Below are 21,866 nucleotides of genomic sequence, written 5' to 3' on the forward strand. Positions count from 1 at the left end.
ATTCCATTATGGTGATATTTCCCTCTCACTCTGACTCATCTAAAACATGTGAACAAAATGCTATTAAGTTTATTATACAGTCTGTTATGTGCCGTCATTCTGGTTAAGTAATGAAAACTGATTTTTGGCTAGAATTTCTCTCTTGAAAATCAAGGGCAAAAAAGAGCTGCTGTTAAGTTGAGGTATTTCAATTTTAACTTTAGTAACTTGTAATCCTTTATGTCAAAACTAAAACAAAAACCAAATCCCTGTTTATTCTCATCTAGGATTCATAAAAAATCTTGTTTCCAAAGGGATTGTTACATGGATATTAACGAACAATGGCTATTTCAATCAAGAATCAAGTATTCAGAAAAACAAGCAATAGAAAATGCATTTTTATTCCATATTTTAAAAACATAGACTTTCTAGCAACTTATAAATTTCTATTATAATAATAAATTTGATACTTTGAGCCAAGAAAATGATATAACCAAAAATTCATTTGTACCCTTTGTTTAGGAGTGTTTTACATTTATGCATAATTTTCCTTTTATAAAAGATGATTGTTACAATCAGGTATACAACTACTTGGTTATGTCTAAGTTCTGTCTCTTAAAATATGTTCTTTTAGAGAATCCATTTAATCATCTTATTCTTTTCTTCAATCTTCTCCAAACAGTGGTAGAAGTACAATTTGATGGACAGAATAAACAAAATTGTTTTCGACCACACCCAGATCATACTGATATCTACAGTATAGTCCTGGCTACAAGGGAGCTCAATTCTAACTCGTGAAGTGGGCCTGGTTTAGAAAGTAATGATGAGGTGGTAACTAATGATAGTGCTAGTTGTTATCAAAAATTAACAACTTTAGGTATTTTTGTTTTGGGTTTTTGTGGTTTAGGTACATCCAAAATTTCTTCATAGTCTGCACTCATTCCCTTTGCCCAGCGACCGACTGTGACCATTCGCTCTGTAAAGGAATAGAAAAATCAGAATATGAGAAAAACAGTAATCAAATGCATCCACTCAGATTGTTACTGGTTTTGGAAAGGAACTCATTTTGACATGAATAATCACAAGGAGGGAAGACTCCATCACTAAAGGAAAGTGAGCAATTCTGTAATTGATTATAACCCTTGATTTCAGAGTACCACAGGCAATTTCTCATCCCAATTAGGGAAATGCAGCAACTACTTTGCAATGCACGAATTGATGAGAAAGCTCTTTCATTCTTTCCCAGAGTTCATCATTACAGAGTCAATGAATTCCAAGAGTCTGTAAACAGCAAGGCTTATGAAGCATCAGTTTTAAATGCATAAGATTCTACCTGTGAAATTATACAACATCTGCTTGTCAGTCTTGTCATTTGGGAAGTGGCAATCCTCCCAGGAGGGAGAATTCAAATTCCACTTCATCATTTCAATCTCACTGCCTACAATGTACTAAAGACTATCTTCTAAACAAGCTTGTAAACAAGAACTCTTGGTTTTCAAATTTAAATGTTAGGGATAAGAAGTAAGAATGAGCAGACTTATTTGTGTAGTGTTGTAACTATGTGAAATAAAAAGAAATGTGCTCTTTCCATAAGAAGCACTGCTGGGCTATCCTACTGCCTTCTTGCCTGCCTTCACACAGGATTATCATCATTCTAGTCCAGGCAAACTAATGTAATAATGATCTCCACTTCCTCAAAAGTCTGCCATAGGTATAGTGAACATCTCTGAAGTTTTTGATGAATAAGGCTAGTATTTCATCAGGAAGAAAATAGCCAGATTCTGTGTAGATAACACATTTTTAATATTTTTGGTAGTTTCTGCAATCAACTCTGAATCTTTTAGGTACATACAAAGCAAAGCATACATGAGGACACTCAATATTAAGACTATGGAAAGTTATTTCATATTTTTTATTTTCTCTTAGTGAATTCATATTTTTCTTAAGTAACAGAATTGGCTCTATTATATTAAATTCATTAGTTAGCAAATATAAATGCTTATGAATAAGATGTCTTAGGGTCCCCTAAGGCTTACTGGTCACTTTTTTCCCCACCTATTCAGTTACTCAGTACGATGTGTGTCTGTTGCTGACAGAGATTAAGTGATTGCTACAGTAGGAAAACAGGTCTTAAAATCATTAGCATCCCAATGAGTTATTCATAATAAGTGCAGAATAAAATGCAGAGAAATATTAATCTCAGCCCTTCTAAGTACAGGCCCAGAGATCTCACCTGAATTCTGACTTTCAGGGCAATCTTTCTTTAAATGTTCCACAGAGCCACAAAGTTTGCAGCCGCCACCTATTGAAAGAGCAAAGCCACTGAATACCATCTCATATTTACATGGGGTTTTTAACATCTCAAAGCACTTTCACATCTTACTGGATCCTCACAACCTTGTCAGTTGTAAAGGTAGCTAGACCAGGAACATAGGGAGGTGCCACTATTCATATTAAGAATTCATTCTCCATTCCTTTTAACCTCACAGAGCAGTAAATTGTACCCACCCACTGCTTCTTGCACCTGGCCTTGAGAAGTAGGAAAATGAGTTATGATAGAAGGCACTTGTTCAAGAGCTATTGCACAGAAGCCTGGATCTTAATGCTTAGACAGTCAAGAGTCTGTGAACCCTTGGACCTGTAAATAAAAGTTGTAAGCAGATGCTCTTTCCTGAATAGCATGTCAGATTCTCTGTCAATGGCCCAAAAACAGATTAGAAACTACTATTCTACTGTACAGATCAGATGTGGGTAAGCATTTACAAAAGAAATAAAGTTAATTTTTGTTTCAGTGCCTTCCATTGGCCAGGCACCCTAACCCTATAAAAATGCCCATCTGCCTACTTTAAACATTTCAGAATTGTGAATCACAACACATGTGCTTTCTAAAATAAGTCTTTCACTTAATGATCAAACACTGTTGCTTAATGGTCAAGCATTATTTTGATTATGCTCAAAATGTTAAGTGACTTAGAAAAATGACCTAATGAAATACAAAGATACAAATCTGGCTGAATTTTCTTTTTTCCCCAAATCTTGACTTTATTTTCAATATAAAAAATGCAAATTTGGAAACCCACCCTACTTTTCCCCCTGACATAATGCTTTACCTCTTAAAAACAAAGTACTAATTCTATATACATCAAATGTACCATACAAAAATGTATCCAGTATTTCTATTGCTACCAAAGTGTTCTAAATTAAAACAAGTCACAGAAAGCCCCTTATTGTAAACAAAAGATTACAAGTTATAAAATCAAAGTACACACAGGCTAATCTGGCCAAATTTTCACATCTATGGGATCTACTCTCCTTGCTGCATTAAATCTTTTTTTTTTTTTTACATCTAGTCACTTTGGTTGACCAGTGAAAGCCATTTTTGCTCACTCGTCATGTTAACTACCCATTTTTATAAGCTCAAAACTGAAATGCACCTGAGCATTTTTCAGGCCCTGGCTTCTTTATATGCCATAGTGAAAAAGAAGCACTTGAATAATATACTTTAATCTTTATTAAAAACTCTTTAGGCAAATATCATAATTCATCAACTCTAAGACACCATTGATTATAAGATGTATCATTATTGCACATACCTCTCAGAAAGAAAAACAGCTGTCAATTATGTGGGACCCACCAATGGTAAGATACATTCTGATTTCCAAGGGATTAAAATTGAAAAACTGTGCATCTTAGAATCAATAAAATATAGTTTTATCAGCTCCATTCTATAGCTGAGGAAACTGAGATTGAGTTTGGTAAGTTGGCCAAAGCCCCCGAGCTAGTGAGTGGCGGTGCTGGCACTATAACCCAAGTCTGACCAACTCCAAAAGCTACGCTTTTTCACTGAACTTCTCCAGGGGGACACCCAGGACATGACACAAGAAATGTCTAGAGCCTGATGGCACCAGCCACCACGTCAACAGATAACAGCCTCCTCCTTAAAGCTTTAGACCGCATAGACTTTACTGTGTGAACCTTAATTACCCAAGTTAAAGAGAAAAAAGCTACATAATCCCATGCCAGACAAATAACTAAGAAAAAAAATTCAGAAGCAAACATCACTACAGTATTGAATCGTGTACCCACCCTTCCACAAAAATGGTATGCTGGCTGAGGCTGAATATATAATACGATTTTAAAAACCTCATATTAGCTTGAGAGATATATAATCCCTCTGCTTCTATTATGTCTAAAAGTAGAAAAGTATAATAGTCTCACAAATGATGAAGCAAGCACAGTTGGAAATACACACCTTAGTTTTTTCTGATTTGTTTTATTAACATATGAAGTCAAACTGCACAAAAAGCCCAGTACATATAATAGCACTTGATAAAAATAATGTAATTCTCAAGGTTTTGCAATTTATTCAAGAAGTTATTCAAGAACTGATTGAGTGTAAACTAAATCACAACTGCACGATAACTCACCATTTCTGCTATATGAAGGTAACAGTACTTACCATCAGCATAGAGTCCTTTGGGATTATCCGGACAAGATCTAGACAGGTGGCCCATTTCTCCACAAACAAAACATTTTGCAAAAGGAAATTCGCCTGTAAAAATCAACAGTTCCTATTCAGTTGACAATACATATGGCAAGTCATAAAATTCACATTAACACTGAATAAAAAATATTTTTACATAACTTAAAATTTAATCTCATATGATTTCCAAATACTAAGTGGCACACTCTTAACAAATTGTGTTAAAGATATACCCAGGGTCCTATTTATTGGCTTTCCCCATGAACAAAGCAAAAAACTGAAAGAAACACATACCGAGAGCCGGGTCTACTTTAGCTTTACACTTGGTTATTTCATGCTCTGTGGACCCACACCTGTAACATATCCCAGTGCCCATGTCTTGATTTTCAAGGGCGGCAGGGCAATCTGCAATTCCATGACCAGGTTTTCTACAATGGAAACACACCTGGGAAAACAAAATGTGGGTTGGCACACTGCAAAACTATACCAGTGACTTTATTAATTGTTATCAAAAACATATTTAAAACATTTCTCATCTTATTTAGCTCTTTTTCTGAAATCTCAATATTTTATTTGTAGAAAAAAGGTTTCATACATTCCTAAACAATGAGATGTCCTTTCCATCAGAGGGTTTCCTTGCTTTTGAAAACCTCAATCGATAAATCTATCAATCTCAGGAACAATGTTATATATGTGGCTTTGTAGAAGGCAATTGCTTAAATGAATTGAGCAAATATGGACTATTCATTTTATAACTGGAATGTCTGCAGTAGAAAAATGGCGTTTTCTATAGGAAATGGGCAGTGGCTATAAAAATTATCACTCAAAATTTGTATTTGTGTATAATTATATACTCAAAATTTTTAAAAAATTAATTTTTTTTAAAGTTTACATAATTGAATGAATTTTGGTCAAATGTTTCCATTCAAGTTATGATTCAAACCATAAGATATATTTCATAGCAAAAAGTATATCCTTGTTTTTGTACCCTAAATACGCTTTTTTTTTTTTGAGATGGAATCTCGCTGTCACCAGGCTGGAGTGCAGTGGCGTGATCTTGGCTCACTGCAACCTCCGCCTCCCGGGTTCAAATTATTCTCCTGCCTCAGCCTCCCAAGTAGGTGGGATTATAAGCACGAGCCACTACGACCAGATAATTCTGGTATTCTTAGTAGAGACAGGGTTTCACCATGTTGGCCAGGATGGTCTCAATCTCCTGACCTCGTGATCCACCCGCCTCAGCCTCCCAAAGTGCTGGTATTACAGGCGTGAGCCACCACGCCCGGCCATACACATTCTTTAATATTCAGAAATAGGTTTCATTTTTAGAATATATACGCAATACATTTTAAAGGAATAATTTACTCTGAGATGAATTATTTGGTTCCAACATAAAACTGAGCAATGGTTAGTTATTTACAGAAATTTGAAGAATTTTTTTGCTGCAATAAATGAGAACATCAACCATAATCAAAAATGGCAGATATTTAAACTATTTTATTTAAGCTGGAAAAAGATATATATATTTATTGGATAATAAATAGTCATTTAATTATGTTTTTCAAAATAAGCACAGGTTTTTTAAAAAAGCAAATTCAACCGGCAAAATAAAACATTTATTTTGCAACTCTGTCCTTTTTTCCTAAAATATTGAAAAATGAGTCCCTTTAAATTCTTCAGTAACTTGTACATTTAGAATGAGCTGGTCCAAAAAGAAGAAGCTGCATTTATTATACAAATGCAGCAAAAGCTACTGCTAAAACCTGCATCACCACTATAGGAAGTCTTGGCTTGTTGGTGAAGTCAAAGTGGTCTCTATTAAGCTGAGACTACTGCCTTAGTTCACAGCCTTCTCCTTTAAAACCTAATCATCACTTACTACAACATTTTTGAATGGTCCTTAAGTTTAATGTAGATGGGAATGTGAAGCGCTGATTGTAAATTTCAATAGCATAATCAGTTTATTAGCATTTAAGGACTGATGCTTAGTATAAGGTATTAAAAAAAATAGCAAGGAAGTAAATTAACAACAGGTCACAACAAGCCATATACTATTTATATAGCACTCCCCTTTTTAAAAAACAATATCCTTCCCCACTTAATGGGGACAAACATAATGCTTAAGAGATCATAACAGTAAATGTCTTCAAATGGTATGCAATTCACCATACTGCCTATGTCAACTAAACTAAAATGACTTAAAATATTTAAAAATAGTTAACTTAGACAAAACTCTATCCTGATACCAATAGAAATGTTATCCTTTCTATCCATATTTATCCATAAGGAATGTTTCATCAGTATTATCTCTAAATAATTATCTTTAAATAGAACAATGCATAGACTAATCTTGCCAACAGCCAAAAGACACATTTATAGAGGCTGTTAACATTTCAAGCCTGCATTGGTGCAAACAGTGCTCTACATATAGTAATACTAATAAAAAATAAAAGTATAACTAGCAACAAGTCTTCATTCTTATGAAGTGGCGTGCTGGGAGACTTGGGAAACTCACTTCGAGAAGGGAAAAATAATTATAGCGAGTATTTCATCCCCTTTGCCTGACATACTTTAAAATCTAGCGCTAGGCATTACAGAAAGAAACCTGCTGCCCCCAGCATTCCTCTGAATGTAATATGGGGGAGGGAGGAAGCAATGACTAGGGAGTGTCAAGGACTTTTAATTCTATTACTCTGCTCTAACTAGTGTGGCTCCTATGTACCTCTTTCCTGTGCTTCAGTATTTCATAGATAAAGAACATCCTTTCCAAGTAATAGGGACCCACACACATTTAATCTGTTGTACTTGATCTTCTTCATAATTTTGACGTTTTCTCCATGCTTATTTGAAAAAGGGGCTATTGGAAGGTGAGGATAGGATTTGTTTTTTTGGAAGACAAACTCTCGTTTTGTCACCCAGACTGAAATGCAGCGGTTGGTCACATGGTTCACTGTAGGCCTTGACCTCCCAGGCTCAATCCTCCTGCCTCAGCTGGCAGTAGTAGCTGGGATCACAGGTGTGTATCACCACACCTGGCTAATTTTTTTTTTTTTTTTTTTTGGTAGAGATGGGGTCTCCCTATGTTGCCCTGGCTGGTCTTTAACTCCTGGGCTCAAGTGATCCTCCTGCCTCAGCCTCCCACAGTGCTGGGATCACGGGCATGGGCTACCACATCTGGTCTATAACATAGGTTTTGAAGTCAGGCTGGGTTTGAATTTTACCTCTGCTACTAGCTAAGTGGCTTTCACAAGTTATTTAATCTGTCTGCACTTCAGTGTTTGCCATCCATAATATGGGAATAATGCCATCACCTTTGCTGTGTTGTTGTGATAATTAACCAGTACATCATGTGCCTAGCATATATGTGCTAAAAAAGTACTAGTCCTTAAAATGATGCTCTATGAATCTGGGACATAATGGTAACCAGATCCTGCTAAGATGTATCTGTATGTGGGTATAAGAATAGTTTCCAGCTAAATAAAGTAAATAACATGGTAGAAGCGATGCTCTCACCATTGCATTTTTCTTTGCCGCTTGTCTTTTTAATCTTCTTCCTTCCCGTCGACTGTCTTTCTTTAAAGCAACTGCAATTTCTTCCCTTACTTCCTCACTGTCTGTTGCTACAATTTGCCCATTGTGAACCATCTGTGAATTCTGTCTTAGGTATTCCATGAATCCATTCACATCTTCATTTAAGTACTCCTTTTTCTTTTTCTTTTTATGTTTTGCTTGGGGTGCATCATTTTTGAGGGATAGCCTATTGGCTTCAAGTTGTTTATGCTTTGGTAGGTTTTGGCTTGTTCCCTCAAAGGATCCCTTCTTCATGTCCTCCCATGACGTTGCAGGCAAGGGTCTCTTGTTACATGTGGTACTAACTCGGGCCCACCTGGTCATAATTTCATCAGAGGTACCTTATCAATTTTTAAGACAAGCATGGGTGGTTAGTCATCAACAACAAAAACAGCAAAACTAAAGAGACCTGCTGTATCACTATATCTCACATATGCCCATACGTTAAACTTTTAATTATTAAAACACTTTTTACTTCAGTTAGATATCTACATACATATTTAATGCTATAATATGCTGCACAGACATGCTTCTAATATAAATCTACCACTTACCAGAAAAGCTGCCATACCAGTTAAAAAAGTTGTGCTTAAAATTGAAAAATTAAGAAATCAAATTGTTTCATAAAATATAAATCAGATAGTAATATAATGAATGCAATTATTCCTTCCACATTCTGCAGTTTTCCTGTTTATTTTCCTCAAGTCCCACAGCTACTTTCTCCCAATCGTCTTGCTTAGTCTGCCATTTCAATGCAACAATTTGCATGGCAAATTACTAAGTATACAGAAATCATGTCCTTTAATATGAAGTTTGTTGAAATTTCCTGACAGAGTTATAAGTAAAACATAAAAAAGTGTTTACTATCACAGGGTGATCCCAGGCTTCCTCTCTTACTAATCAAGGTATAAGCGACTTCCAGCCCTGTGATTTCAATCATCTTCGATTCTATTTAAATTATGATTTGAATCATAAGATACATTTCACACCAAAATCTGTATCTTGTTTTTATACTCTTAATACCTATGCTTTAATGTTCAGAAATACTTTTCATTTTAGAGCACATACATACTTTAAAGAAGTAATTTATCCTAACACTAATTATTTGGCTCCAACATAAAACGGAACAAAGTTTTGGTCACTTATATCCTAGTAATTTGGAGGATATTTTTTTTCCTGCAATGAATGAGAACATTCAGCCATAATCAAAGATTCATCAGCTACAGTCACATAGTACGTAACATTTAGGTCAATAGCGACTGCACATATGATACTGGTCTCAGATGATCATAATGCAGCTGAAAAATTCCTGTTGACTTTGTAGCCCTCATAACTTGTAGTCTAACACATTACTCATGTCTGTGGTAATGCTGGTGTAAACAAACCTACTGGGCTGCCAGTCATATACAAGCATAGCGTTTACAATGATGTACTGTACATAATACTAGATAATTATAAGTATTCCAGAAAAAGGCAGTTATCATAGGAGATGACAGCTCCATTCATGTTACTGCCCCTGAAAACCCTTCAGTAGGATAAGATGTGGAGGAAGAAAAGAGTGATACTGATGATCCTGACCCGGTGTAGGCATAATGTGTATGTCTCAGTTTATAATAACAAAAACATTTTAACAGGAAAAAGCTATAGAATACTGTAAGGGAATAAAGAAAACATTTTTGTATACCTACACAACATATTAGCGTTTTAAGCTAAGTGTTATTACAGAAGAGTGGGCTGGGTGTGGTGGCTCATGCCTGTAATCCCAGCACTTTGGGAGGCCAAGAAGGGCGGATCACGAGGTCAGGAGATCGAGACCATCCTGGCAAACATGGTGAAACCCATCTCTACTAAAAATACAAAAGTTAGCTGAGTGTGGTGGCGCGCGCTTGTAGCCCCGGCTACAGGCGCGGCTACAGGTGCGCGCCACCTGGGAGGCTGAGGCAGGAGAATCGCTTGAACCTGGGAGGCAGAGGTTGCAGTGAGCCGAGATTGCACCACTGCACTCCAGCCTGGGTGACAAGAGCAAAACTCTGTCTCAAAAAAGAGAGAGAGAGAGAATAGACTCCGTCTCAAAAAAAAAAAAAAAAAAAAAAAAGGGTCAAGAAGTTAAAACTAATTTAAAAGTTTATAAAGTTAAAGCACAGTAAGCTAAGGTTATTACTTTAAACATTTTAAAATAAACTTAGACTAAGCATACAGCATTTATAAAGTCTACAGTAGTGTACTGCAATACCCTAAATATCCTAGGCCTTCACACTCACATACCACTCACTGACTCACTCATAGCTACCGACAGCCCTGCAAGCTCCATGCTTTAAGTGCCCTATTCAGGTGTACCATGCTTTCTTTTCTACCATATTTTTACAGTATCTTTTCTACGTTTAGATACACACTTATCATGCTTTTAGAACTGCCTACAGTATTCAGTAGTCATACTGTACAGGTCTGCAGTCTAGAAGCAACAGGTTATCCCATACGGCCCAGGTGTGTAGGTTTGTTGTATAAGTACACTATGATATTCACCAAACCACGAAAAGGCCCAGCCGTTTCTCAGAACTATACCAGTTGTTAAGGGAAGCATGGCTGTATTAAGCCACCACCTTTGTTGTTGTTGTCGCTGTTGAGACGGAGTCTCACTCTGTAGCCCAACCTGGAGTGTAGTGGGCCATCTTGGCTCACTGCAACCTCTGCCTCCAGGGCTCAAGCGATTGTCGTGCCTCAGCCTCCGGAATAGCTGGGATTACAGGCATGTGCCACCACGCCCAGCTAATTTTTTGTATTTTAGTAGAGAAGGGGTTTCACCATGTTGCCCAGGGTGGTCTCGAACTCCTGACCTCAGGAGATCCGCCCGCCTCGACCTCCCAAAGTGTTGGGATTACAGGCGTGAGCCACCGCGCCCGACCTAAGCCATCACCTTTTAAGACCAGCATCCCTCCCAATCCCCCAAGTCTCAGCATCTGGTAACAGAAAGATCCCTTCCACAGAAGCTGAAGGGTGGACCCAATGAATTGGTGTAAGATGCTCCATGCCACTTCATGAGCGCACTCTTCGCCGAAGTTTATGCGACTGTCCCAGTGGGGACCGAAGCTGTTCAAAACGAAATGGATTATCCTTCCCCTGCGTAAGTGGGAAGTGGGAGGCTATGGGTTATCAGGAGCATGAAGTAGGAGAGCCGAGCGGCCCACTCGCAGGATTCCAGAGCGGCTGGACGCGCAGCCCCCAGCAGCCGGAGCCCAACAGCTGAGGCCGACACCCCTACATAGCCCGAGCAGCCCGCGCTCAGCCAGCTCAGGGACCCAGCGGGCTAGGCCTTCTGTCCTCCCAGCTTCCCATACAAGTTTCGCCAGGCCAGCGGGAACGAACAACACCCTGCAGTTTTCAAGGCGGCAAACCTCCCCTCCCTGCGCTGCGGCGCAGCTTCTTACCGCGCACGAATCCCCCAGAGCAGTCGAGTTAGCAAGCCAGGAAAGACCACCCTCCTGCGGCATTAGAGACCGGAAGCACATAGTGCCCGAGAGCGCGTCACTTCCGGCATCACAGGCGGTCTTTAGGAGCGGCTCGTGGGCGTTGAGATTGAGCTGAGTTTGCGGCGAGCTTAGTGATGGGATGGGGATGTGCAGGGCGCCGACACAAAAAGATGAAGCGTTCAGTCCGTGCTGTCTGAACTCATAGTGTAGTGGGCGAGATAGACGGGAGGATCGGTAGGGTGGGAGATGCTGGAGAGGCTTCCGTGAGACTGGATAAGAAAACAAAAATCTGGTGAAATTGGCGGCAAGGAGGGAGTTAAGGACATTCAGGCAGAGGCAAGGTAAAGACGCGGTGGGAGTGGGTCACTGTGATAAAAGTCTGAAAAGGACATTTTGGGGCTGTCTTGGGTGAGAGGCAGTGCCTCATGTCCCCTCTTCAGTGCTCGTTGAGCATTAAAATGTTAACACTTGGTAGCCAAACAAGTTCTCTTTTTAAGAGGAAAACCCTAGAATCCTAAACGGCTCATTTTCTTTAGCGTGTTTCCAAATGCATACCACCACCAGCTGTGCCTAGTGAAAAAATGCGATTTACCAGGACCACTACTCTCAACAGTTTGCTCGATTCATTTAGCCTTTTGAATATTTGTCCACTTATTTTATCTTTATTGGCACCTCCTCCCTCGTCCCATGTTGTACCTGTGGTTCTACAGCTGCTCTGGGGATTCATTCTGCCCCAGCTCCCTCAAATCCATTTTCCGTGCCGTAGGAACGGAACTTTTGAAAATGTATGTCGTATTACTGCTGTACTGCTTTAAACTCTGCCATCGCTTCCCATTGTTTTTAGGATGAAATTCAAACTCCTTGTGAAGTCCCTGCCTACTTCCCTAGCCTCATCTTGCACAATCTCTCCTTTGAGCACCGTGCATAGGATCTTTCTTCAATTTCTCAAATGCCGTGTGTTCCTTGCCGTCTCCAGGCCTTTACATTTTCTGTTGTCTTTGTATGGTACTCCTTTTCTTCTTCCAGTTACTTTCTACTCACCCTTCAAGGCTTTAAATATTTTATTCTCAAGAAAGCCTTCCAACCCCCTACTACCCCCATACAGGACCAATCCCCTACTGTGTGCTCATGGCAGTCTATGCTTTCTTATGACACTTTTCACATTTGTAATTACATAATAATTGTGTAAGTTTATTGTATTCTCATTGCCTGGTACATCGTTGGTGCTCGCTTCGTATTTGTTTTTTTTGTTTTGTTTTTTGCGAAGGAGTTTGGCTCTTGTCGCCCAGGCTGGAGTGCAATGGTGCGATCTCAGCTTGCAACCTCTGCCTCCCGGGTTCAAGCGATTCTTCTGCCTCCGCCTCCCAAGTAGCTGAGATGACAGGTGCCCGCCACCACGCCCGGCTAGTTTTTGTATTTTTAGTAGAGACGGGATATCGCCATGCTGGCCGGGTTGGTCTCAAACTCCTGATCTCAGGTGATCCGCCCGCCTTGGCCTCCAAAGTACTGGGATTACAAGCGTGAGCCACTGCGCCTGGCCCTCGTATTTCTTAAGTAAATGAAGAATAAGTACTTTGCGATGTTTGTTTAAAGCAAACAAGAAAGTGGCCCAGTTTTCTTTAAGAGAAGGGATTTTAAAGTCAGTGCTGTAGGAATGTTGAGATTTGGTTTGGTACATATCACAAATATCCTACGTCATATGGTGGAGATAGTTTTCAAAGACAACAAACAACAGCACCTTCCAGCTCTTGAAGATAGGGAACTTCCTAAAAGATATGTGGTAGTGCTTCCCATACTGTAATGATCTCAACCAGCTGGCTTCAGGGTAGTGACATTTCATGAAGAGGTTTTATCTTTTGTAGATGCCAGGTACTTGCACAAAACATACCACTAGAGGGCGCATTTAACTAAAATTTTCTTTTTATTGGTGTATTGCATTTTAAACTGTAGGTCGTTCATTCTTGGAAGTAAAGGAACATTCCGATTTCTTTTTGTAGCAGTATGTCCAATAAAGATTTGTGGTTGAGTAAATAGGGCATAGAATAAGTCCTTTGAAATTCGGAGGAAACTATTGCTACTAATAGCTAACTTTACTGAACATTTTATAGGTGCCTGCAGTATGCTTAATGGTTTGCATTCATTACCTAATTAGTCCACTCAGTATCCTGTGAGGTTGGTGCTATTATTTTCTCCATTTTGCAATGAGGGAATAAGTTCACAGAGCTGACCTAACTTATCCAAGCTCACACAGCTAATAAGAGGTAGAGCCAGGATTTGAACCAAGATCTCAGTCTAAACCTGTGTGCTCTGCTACTTTGAAATACTGCAGAGGATTGTTTGTCTACTTGATCCACTTTAAAACACTTTACTAAGTTGTCCTGACCGATGTTCGATTTTTTTTTTTTTTAGAAAGTATTTTACAGTTCAAGGGATTATGTTTGTATTCAATTTTCCCATCTTACTGAAATACTGTAAATGTATTTTTTATAACAATATTATCAGCAAGGTAAATGTTAAATAAGGAATTCTGGTCTTCCCAATTTTCCTACTGCTGTTTCTTTTCCAGTCCTCAAATTGCTGATCTATGTATTATGTTTTATAGCTTCATTCACTGGGAGAGACAGTGGAGTGTGTTTATTCCATATTACCAGGAATTGGAACCACTACCATTAGAATTTTAAATCTTCATTCTTGCCCAGATTCTCTCTGGATAATAGGCGCTTGGCCACCCTAGATGAAGTGACCAGTAGGCGATGAGGACTAGAAGTGTCCAAGGCCCAGTCTGGGTGGAACCATCCCTCTAGCTGACTCACATAATAGAGTGAACAGCCTCCAGGCAGCCAGTTTACCTATAGAGCAATTTGAAATGGAGAACAGTGGATCTGGAAAGGAAGGCTGGGATGAGATTTTTCCAAATTAAAGTGTTTTTAAATGTGAAATTACAGTGTTCAAACTTTATCCATTAGAGCTTAAGCAATGAAGAACTGTTGATAGTGTTTTAGATCATACAGGAGATCCCATAAAATAGATCTGGAAAAGAGGGTTGTGTACGGAAAACTGTAGCTAATGCATTCTCTGGGCAGTTATTGAATTGTTTATAGTATGCAGAAAAATACAGCAGAAGAGAGAGGAAAAAAATTAATGACCCTGCTGTTGGAAATAAAAAGATCCGGACGACATTCTGAACAAAGTTGCGCGGTGCTCAAGCCTGTAATCCGACTTTGGAGCCGAGACGGGCGGATCACTAGGAGACAAGATCCGGACAAATGCAGTGACAAAAAAAATGACATATTAAAAAACCTGCGTGACCGGCGGGCGCTTAGTCCCACTACTAGGAGGTGAGTCAGGAGAATGGCGTGACCGGGGGCGGGCTTGCAGTAGCTGAGATCCGGCCATTGCATCCAGCCGGGCGACAGAGCGAGCCTCAAAAAAAAAAAAAAAAAAAAAAAAAAAAAAAAAAACACTGTCAGTGATATTTTAATGCTTTAGGATCCTTCATAAGGCTCTGGATGAGGGTTTTTTCTTTATACATAATTTTACAGATGTTCTTTAATGGGTGTGTATTACATTTAGAATCATTATTAAAGAGTTATTTTTAATCCATGGAGGTTTTGACACAGCACGTGGGAATTTCTAATTATAGATTCATAGAAATACGTACCTTTTAAAACCCTATCTTCTTGTTTTACAGATCAATAAATTTAGTTTCAGAGAAGTTAAGTGATTGCCATAGAACACAATGCTAGTGACTGAATTTTGCTAACTTGCACATAGAAATGGCTCTGTGCTTTCGTTTGCATTGTTGGTTTTCTCAGTAACAAAGTTACGAGCAATACTGCTTTATTTCAGAAGTGAAAGAAAAACTATTGGAAGTGTGGAGCAGGAGAAACCTATTAGTGGAAGTTGCTTGAGATTCCTAGGCAGTAAGGAATAGGAATAATATAAAGTTTGTGTTGTCCTCTGAAAAAACTTGAATCTCTTTCATATTCTTTGCTTAAACATGGCAAAGAATAGCGTTGGAACACTAATCACAGAAATGATGTATCCTTCTGACTCATCTTACCGTCTTCTGTTGTATTTCTCAAATTTGAGTTCCTAATCATGTGTTTGAGTGGTTAGGATGTTAAGTGCTTCAAATGAATACTTAAATCTAAATTACAAACAAGTGGCAAGATTTTCAAGTTCTCCTTTATTCTCTGAAATGAGTACTTCTTCCTCCTCATGTCTGAGGAAGTCATACCAGATTATGGGCCTTAGACTGTCCATTCCAAGGAACAGTGAGAGGTCGCATAGTTACAAATGGAATTCTGTAAAATAGGATAGGTGAGGAAAAAGCCCTTTTTGATATCTATTATGTGCCAGTACCTTAAGTGCTAGATATATGCAAATGACAGAGAGGTCCCTGCCCTTAAGCAGCCAAGAGCCTGTGAGAGTAAGACAGATTAAAACCACTAATAAACTGATGTTATAAATAGTGAGGGAATTATGGTGGTATACAGATTACAGATAAAAGAATTCTTCCTGGGAAGAATCTAAAACTTCCTAGGAAGTTTTAGAAAAACTTCACAGTAGGATGTGTTGCAGACAACTGGAGAGAGGGATCATGGAGGTGAGGAGGAGTCAGTAAAAAACAAATACATGTACTCAATCTAAAATCCTCTCCAATAAGCTGAAATGCTTTTGCAGATAAGACTGACACACACTGACATACACACAAAAAAGAGATAAAAATTTATGCTAGTACTTTATAAAAGGTCAAAGTGAACATAGTATTTCATACTGATTTAGTAACTACTATATAAAATAATCTACCAGTAATTCTGGGTAAAAACAGTACAGTAATTAATGATTTCAGATGAACTAATTTAAGAGGACCACATACAAGGAAAAACATAACCTGCCCAAAACTATGGCATAGCAAATAAATGATCTTAGGAAATGAGGCCCCACAAATATTTAAGAAACATTTATGGACCAAGAAAATGTAGAAAGTCATATTTGTATACATTCCAGAAGATGTGAGAGTCCAATGGTGAGCTGTATGAAGATGAATTGGACACAGTTCATACTCCCAGAGGAATCTAGTAAAGAAGACAAACAGGGCCAGGTGCGGTGGCTTACTCCTTTAATCCCAGCACTTTGGGAGGACAAGGCAGGCGGATCACCTGAGGTCAGGAGTTCGAGACCAGCCTGACCAACATGGTGAAACCTCGTCTCTAGTAAAAATCCAAAGAAAAAAAAAAATTAGCCAAGCGTGGTGGCGGGCACCTGTAATCCCTCCCACCTGTAATCTGGGAGGCAGAGGTTGCAGTGAGCAGAGGTTGCAGTGAGCTCTGTTGCACTCTAGCCTGGGTGACAAGACTGAAACTCTGTCTCAAAAAAAAAAGAAAAAGAAAAACAGATTTTAAATTCCTCAAGGAGCAAATGAAGGAGTGGACTTTTGCCCAGGCCAGCTTAATATGGAAGTCACCAGCAAGTTTTCAAATAGGAAGATTAGCCACACTGGGTCTATGTGGCTTTTAGATCTGTAAACAGTGTATCTTGGAGAAGGACAGCAAACCAGATAGAAGGGCTTGTTTTTATTTATTTATATATATATAATTTTTAAAAATTCTTCTTTTAAATACTAAGAAGGACTTCTAAGACCTAATCCTAAGGTACCAGTACTCAATCTACATGTGTTGCCACTTTTCCTGTATTGGCTGTTTGTTTTTAAAACTGAAATTTAGAATGGTGGATTTTAAGCATTGTGGATATGCTTAATGCCACAGAACTGTACACTAAAATGACTAGTAGTAAATTTTATGTGTATTACCATGATATAAAAAAAATTTTTTTTAAACTAGTGTTTAACCATTTTATGAGTAGTATTTTCTTGATTCTCTTGAAGCTCAGTTTTACATCTTTCTCCTTTATTTACTACTTAAGTTGCTCTTAAATTTAAGAATCAAGGTGTTAGCTATGTATACTTTCCTTTATCACAAAAACAATTTGAATTTGGAATGTGCAATTTGTGAAACACAGCCTTCTTAAGAATGTGCATGTTTGTTCCATGGGTATATTGCATGATGCTGAGGCTTGGGGTATGATTGATCCCATCACCCAAGTACTGAACATAATACCTAATAGTTTTTCAACCCTTGCTCTCCTCCCTCTAGCAGTCCCCAGTAACTGTTGTTGCCATCTTTGTCCATGAATACCTAGTGTTCAGCTCCTACTTGTAAGCAAGAACATGTGGTATTTGGTTTTTCTGTTCCTGTGTTAAGTCACTTAACATAATGGCCTCTAGCTTCATCCATGTTGCTGCAAAAGACATGATTTGTTTCTTTTTATGGCTGCATAGTATTCCATGGTGTATATGTACATATTTACTTTATCCAATCCACTATTCATGGGCCCCTCGGTTGATTTCCATGCCTTTACTATTGTGAATAGTGCTGCAGTGAACATATGAGTGCATGTGTCTTTGTAACGGAACGATTTACATTCCTTTGAGTATATACCCAGTAACAGGACTGCTGGGTCAAGTGGTAGTTCTGAGTTCTTTGAGAAATCTCCAAACTGCTTTCCACAGTGGCTGGTCTAATTTACATTCACACCAACAGTATATTAACATTCCTTTTCTCTGCAGCCTCACCAGCATCTGCTGTTTTTTTACTTTTTTTTTTTTTTGAGATGGAGTCTCGCTCTGTCGCCAGGCTGGAGTGCAGTGGCACGATCTTGGCTCACTGCAACCTCCGCCTCCTTGGTTCAAGTGATTCTCCTGCCTCAGCTTCCTAAGTAACTGGGACCATAGGCACGCACCACCATGCCCGGCTAATTTTTGTATTTTCAGTAGAGACGGGGTTTCACGATGTTGGCCATGATGGTCTCGATCTCTTGACCTCGTAATCTGCCCGCCTCGGCCTCCCAAGGTACTGGGATTACAGGCATGAGCCACCGTGCCCAGCCTGTTGTTTTTTGACTTTTTAATCACCATTCTGACTGGTGGGAGATGGTATCTCATTGTGGTTTTAATTTGCATTTCTCTGCTGATTAGCGATGATATTTCTTCATATGTTTGTTGGCCACTTGTATATCTTCTTTTGAGAAGTGCCTGTTCATGTCTTTTGCCCATTTTTTAATGGGGTTGTTTTGTGCTTGTTCAATTGTTTACATTCTTTATAAATTCTGGATATTTGACCTTTGTTGGATGCATAGTTTGTGAATATTTTCTCCCATTCTGTAGGTTGTCTGTTTACTCTGTTAATAGTTTCTTTTGCTGTGCAGAAGCTCTTTAGTTTAATTAGATAGTCCCACTTAAACCAATTTTTGTTTTTGTTACAGTTGTTTTTGAGAACTTAGCGTACATTCTTTTCCAAGGCCAGTGTCCAGAATGGTGTTTCCTAGATTTTCTTCTAGAATTCTTATACTTTGAGGTCTTACATTTAAATCTTTAATCTATCTATTGTTAATTTTTGAAAGGTACAATCCAGTTTCATTCTTCCACATGTTGCTAGCTAGCTATCCCAACACTATTGAATAGGGAGTCCTTTCCCCATTGCTTTTTTGCTGTTGTTGATTTTCTTGAATATGAGATGGTTGTGCAGCTTTATATCTGGTTTTTCTATTCTATTCCCATTTGTCTCTGTGTCTCTTTTTGTACCAGTACCATGCTGTTTGGGTTACTGTAACCTATTAGGATAGTTTCAAGTCAGGTAATATGATACCCCCAACTTTGTTCCCTTTGCTTAGGATTGTTTTAGCTATTCCTGCTCTTTTTTGGTTCCATGTAAATATCAGAATAGCTTTTTTCTAGTTGTGTGAAAAATGACATTGGTAGTTTGAATCTGTAGATTGCTTTGGGCAGTATGGCTACTTTAATCATATGGATTCTTCCAGTCTGGGCATGGAATGTTTTTCCATCTGTTTGTGTCATCTGTGTTTGTAGTTCTCCTTGTAGCGGTCTTTCACCTCCTTGGTTAGATGTGTTCTTAGGTCTCTCTCTCTCTCTCTCTCTCTCTCTCTCTCTCTCTCTCTCTCTCTCTCTCTCTCTCTCTGTGTGTGTGTGTGTGTTGTACATGGGATTGCATTCTTGAGATGGCTTTCAACTTGAATGTTACTGGAATATAGAAATGCTACTGTTTTCATATGTTGATTTTGTATCCTCAAACTTTACTGAAGTTGTTTATCAGTTCTAGGAGCTTTTTGATGACAGCTTTAGGGGTTTTTTTTTTTTTAGACAGACTCTCGCTCTGTCACCCAGACTGGAGTGCAATGGCTCAATCTTGGCTCAATGCAACCTCCACCTCCCGGGTTCAAGTGATTCTCCTGCCTCAGCCTCCTGAGTAGCTGGGATTACAGGCATGCGCCACCATGCCTGGCTAATTTTTTTTTTTTTTTTTTGTATTTTTAGTAGAGATGGGGTTTCACCATGTTGGTCAGGCTGGTCTCAAACTCCTGACATCGCGATCCTCCCGCCTTGGCCTCCCAAAGTGCTGGGATTACAGGCGTGAGCCACCACACCCAGCCAGCTTTAGGGATTTTTAGGTATAGAATCATATCATCCATGAAGACAGATAGTTTCACTTCTTTGCCTATTTGGATGCCTTTTCTTTCTTTCTCTTGCCCAATTGCTCTGGCTAGCACTTCTAGTACTGTGGTGACTATGAGTGGTAAGAGAAGGCATCCTTGTCTTATTCCAGTTCTCAAGGGAAATGCTTCCAGTTTTTGCTTGTTCAGTATGATGTTAGCTGTGGGTTTGTCATAGATGGCTCTTATTATCTGGAGTATGTTCCTTTTGAGAGAGGAGGCGGTTAGGGGTTGGCTAGGCAATTAGGGAAGGTCTTTGGAGAAGAACAACACTTACGGGACCACAGCTGCACTGCCCCTGTTATGTAGCAAGCAGGTGGAAATGTGGTGAAGAGCTTCCTCTTACAGCAGGATGTTTGCCCAAGAAGGGAGTGTCCCAACTTAGGCGCAGGTGCAGTAAATAAACGTAACATCCTTAACTTGACCCAGCTCGTTATATATACATAATTAACATGATATCTGCATGGTACTTCACCACCCCCTGCCAAGTGGGCTTTTCTGTGATGTTTATGGGTAATAACGAAGATGGAGTAACTTTGGACAAGAACGCACCTGTGCAGAAAGAAGTGGGATCAGGAAGCAACCAGGACGTAGAGGGTCGTGCAAGATGCAAATGAGAGAAATGCCCCTGGAAAGGGGGCACAAAAACCCCTGGGGACAAGCCCATAGGCATCAGCCCACTTTCAAGTCTTGCTGCTGAGAGCTTTTCCTGTTGCTTAATAAAAATCTATGCCTTACTTACTCTCTGGTGTCCATGAACCTCATTCCTCTTGGTCATGGGACAAGAATTTGGAACTCGCCGAACTATGGGAGTGAAGGAGCCACAACACCTTAATGCATAGTTTCTTGAGGATTTTTATCATGAAGGGATATTAGATTTTATCAAAAGCTTTTTTTGTGTGTCTGTTGCGATGATTATATTGTTTTTGTTTTACTTCTGTTTATGGGCTGAATCGCATTTATTGATTTGCACATGTTGAGCTAACTGTGCTTTCTGGGAATGAAGCCTATTTAATCGTAGTAAATTAACTTTTTGATATGCTGTTGTATTCAGTTTGCTAGTATTTTTGTTCAGGATCTTTGCTAGTATTTTTGTTCAGGATCTTTGCATCTGTGTTCATCAGGGATACTGGCCTATAGTTTTCTTTTTTGTTGTTGTTGTGTCTTTGCCAGGTTTTGGTGTCAGGGTGATGCTGGCTTCATAGAATGATTTAGGAAGAGGTTCTTCCCTGATTTTTTTTTTTTTTAATAGTTTAAGTAGAATTGGTACCAGCTCTTCTTCGTATATCTAGTAGAATTCTGCTGTGAATCCATCTGGTCTGGGGCTGTTATTGGCTTATAGATATTTTTTTTTGTCACTGATTTCAATTTCAGAACTTGATATTGGTCTATTCAGGGTTTCAATTTCTCCCTGATTCAATCTTGGGAGATTGTGTGTTTCCAGGAATGTGTCCATTTCCTCTTGATTTTCTAGTTTGTGTGCATAGAGGTGTTCATAATAGTCTTTGAGGATCTTTTGTATTTCTGTGGGATTGGTGGTAATATCACCTTTGTCCTTTATTTATTTGGAGACAGGGTCTTACCCTTTTGCCCAGGCTGGAGTGCAGTGCCATAATCATGGCTCACTGAAGTCTCAACCTCCCTGGGCTCAGGTAATCCTCCCACTTCAGCCTCCCAAGTAGCTGGGACTAAGTGCGTGCCACCTTGCCTAGCTAACTTCTGTAGAGACATGTTACCCAGGCTGGTCTTGAACTCCTGGGCTCAACTGATCCACCTACCTTGTCCTCCTGAAGTGC

The 21,866-nt window shown here is 39.1% G+C and overlaps 1 protein-coding gene and 1 long non-coding RNA gene across 3 annotated transcripts in view; one reads left to right on the forward strand and one right to left on the reverse strand.

The window, feature by feature from the left end:
• Positions 1–362: 362 nt before the first annotated feature.
• ZCCHC9 (zinc finger CCHC-type containing 9) lies at positions 363–11,547 on the reverse strand. Of its 2 annotated transcripts, none has more exons than XM_010386027.2 (6): positions 11,458–11,547; positions 7,976–8,373; positions 4,757–4,907; positions 4,439–4,531; positions 2,213–2,281; positions 363–955 (listed from the first exon to the last, which is right to left on the reverse strand). In XM_010386027.2, the coding sequence occupies exons 2-6, from the start codon at positions 8,354–8,356 to the stop codon at positions 837–839; spliced, it is 813 nt and encodes a 270-aa protein (XP_010384329.1). In that variant the 5' UTR covers positions 8,357–8,373; positions 11,458–11,547; the 3' UTR covers positions 363–836. The 2 variants fall into 2 exon arrangements, with proteins under 2 accessions (XP_010384329.1, XP_030782793.1); XM_030926933.1 differs by having other exon boundaries at positions 7,976–8,348; positions 11,458–11,540.
• A 42-nt stretch (positions 11,548–11,589) lies between these two features.
• Positions 11,590–21,866, forward strand: part of LOC104680189 — a 40,796-nt gene continuing 30,519 nt past the window's right edge. Inside the window, exon 1 of the long non-coding RNA XR_750416.2 lies at positions 11,590–11,840. This is a non-coding gene — a long non-coding RNA (uncharacterized LOC104680189). The remainder of the gene's footprint in view (positions 11,841–21,866) is intronic.

Source organism: Rhinopithecus roxellana, chromosome 3 (assembly GCF_007565055.1).
Source record: "Rhinopithecus roxellana isolate Shanxi Qingling chromosome 3, ASM756505v1, whole genome shotgun sequence".
Lineage (NCBI taxonomy): Eukaryota > Metazoa > Chordata > Mammalia > Primates > Cercopithecidae > Rhinopithecus > Rhinopithecus roxellana.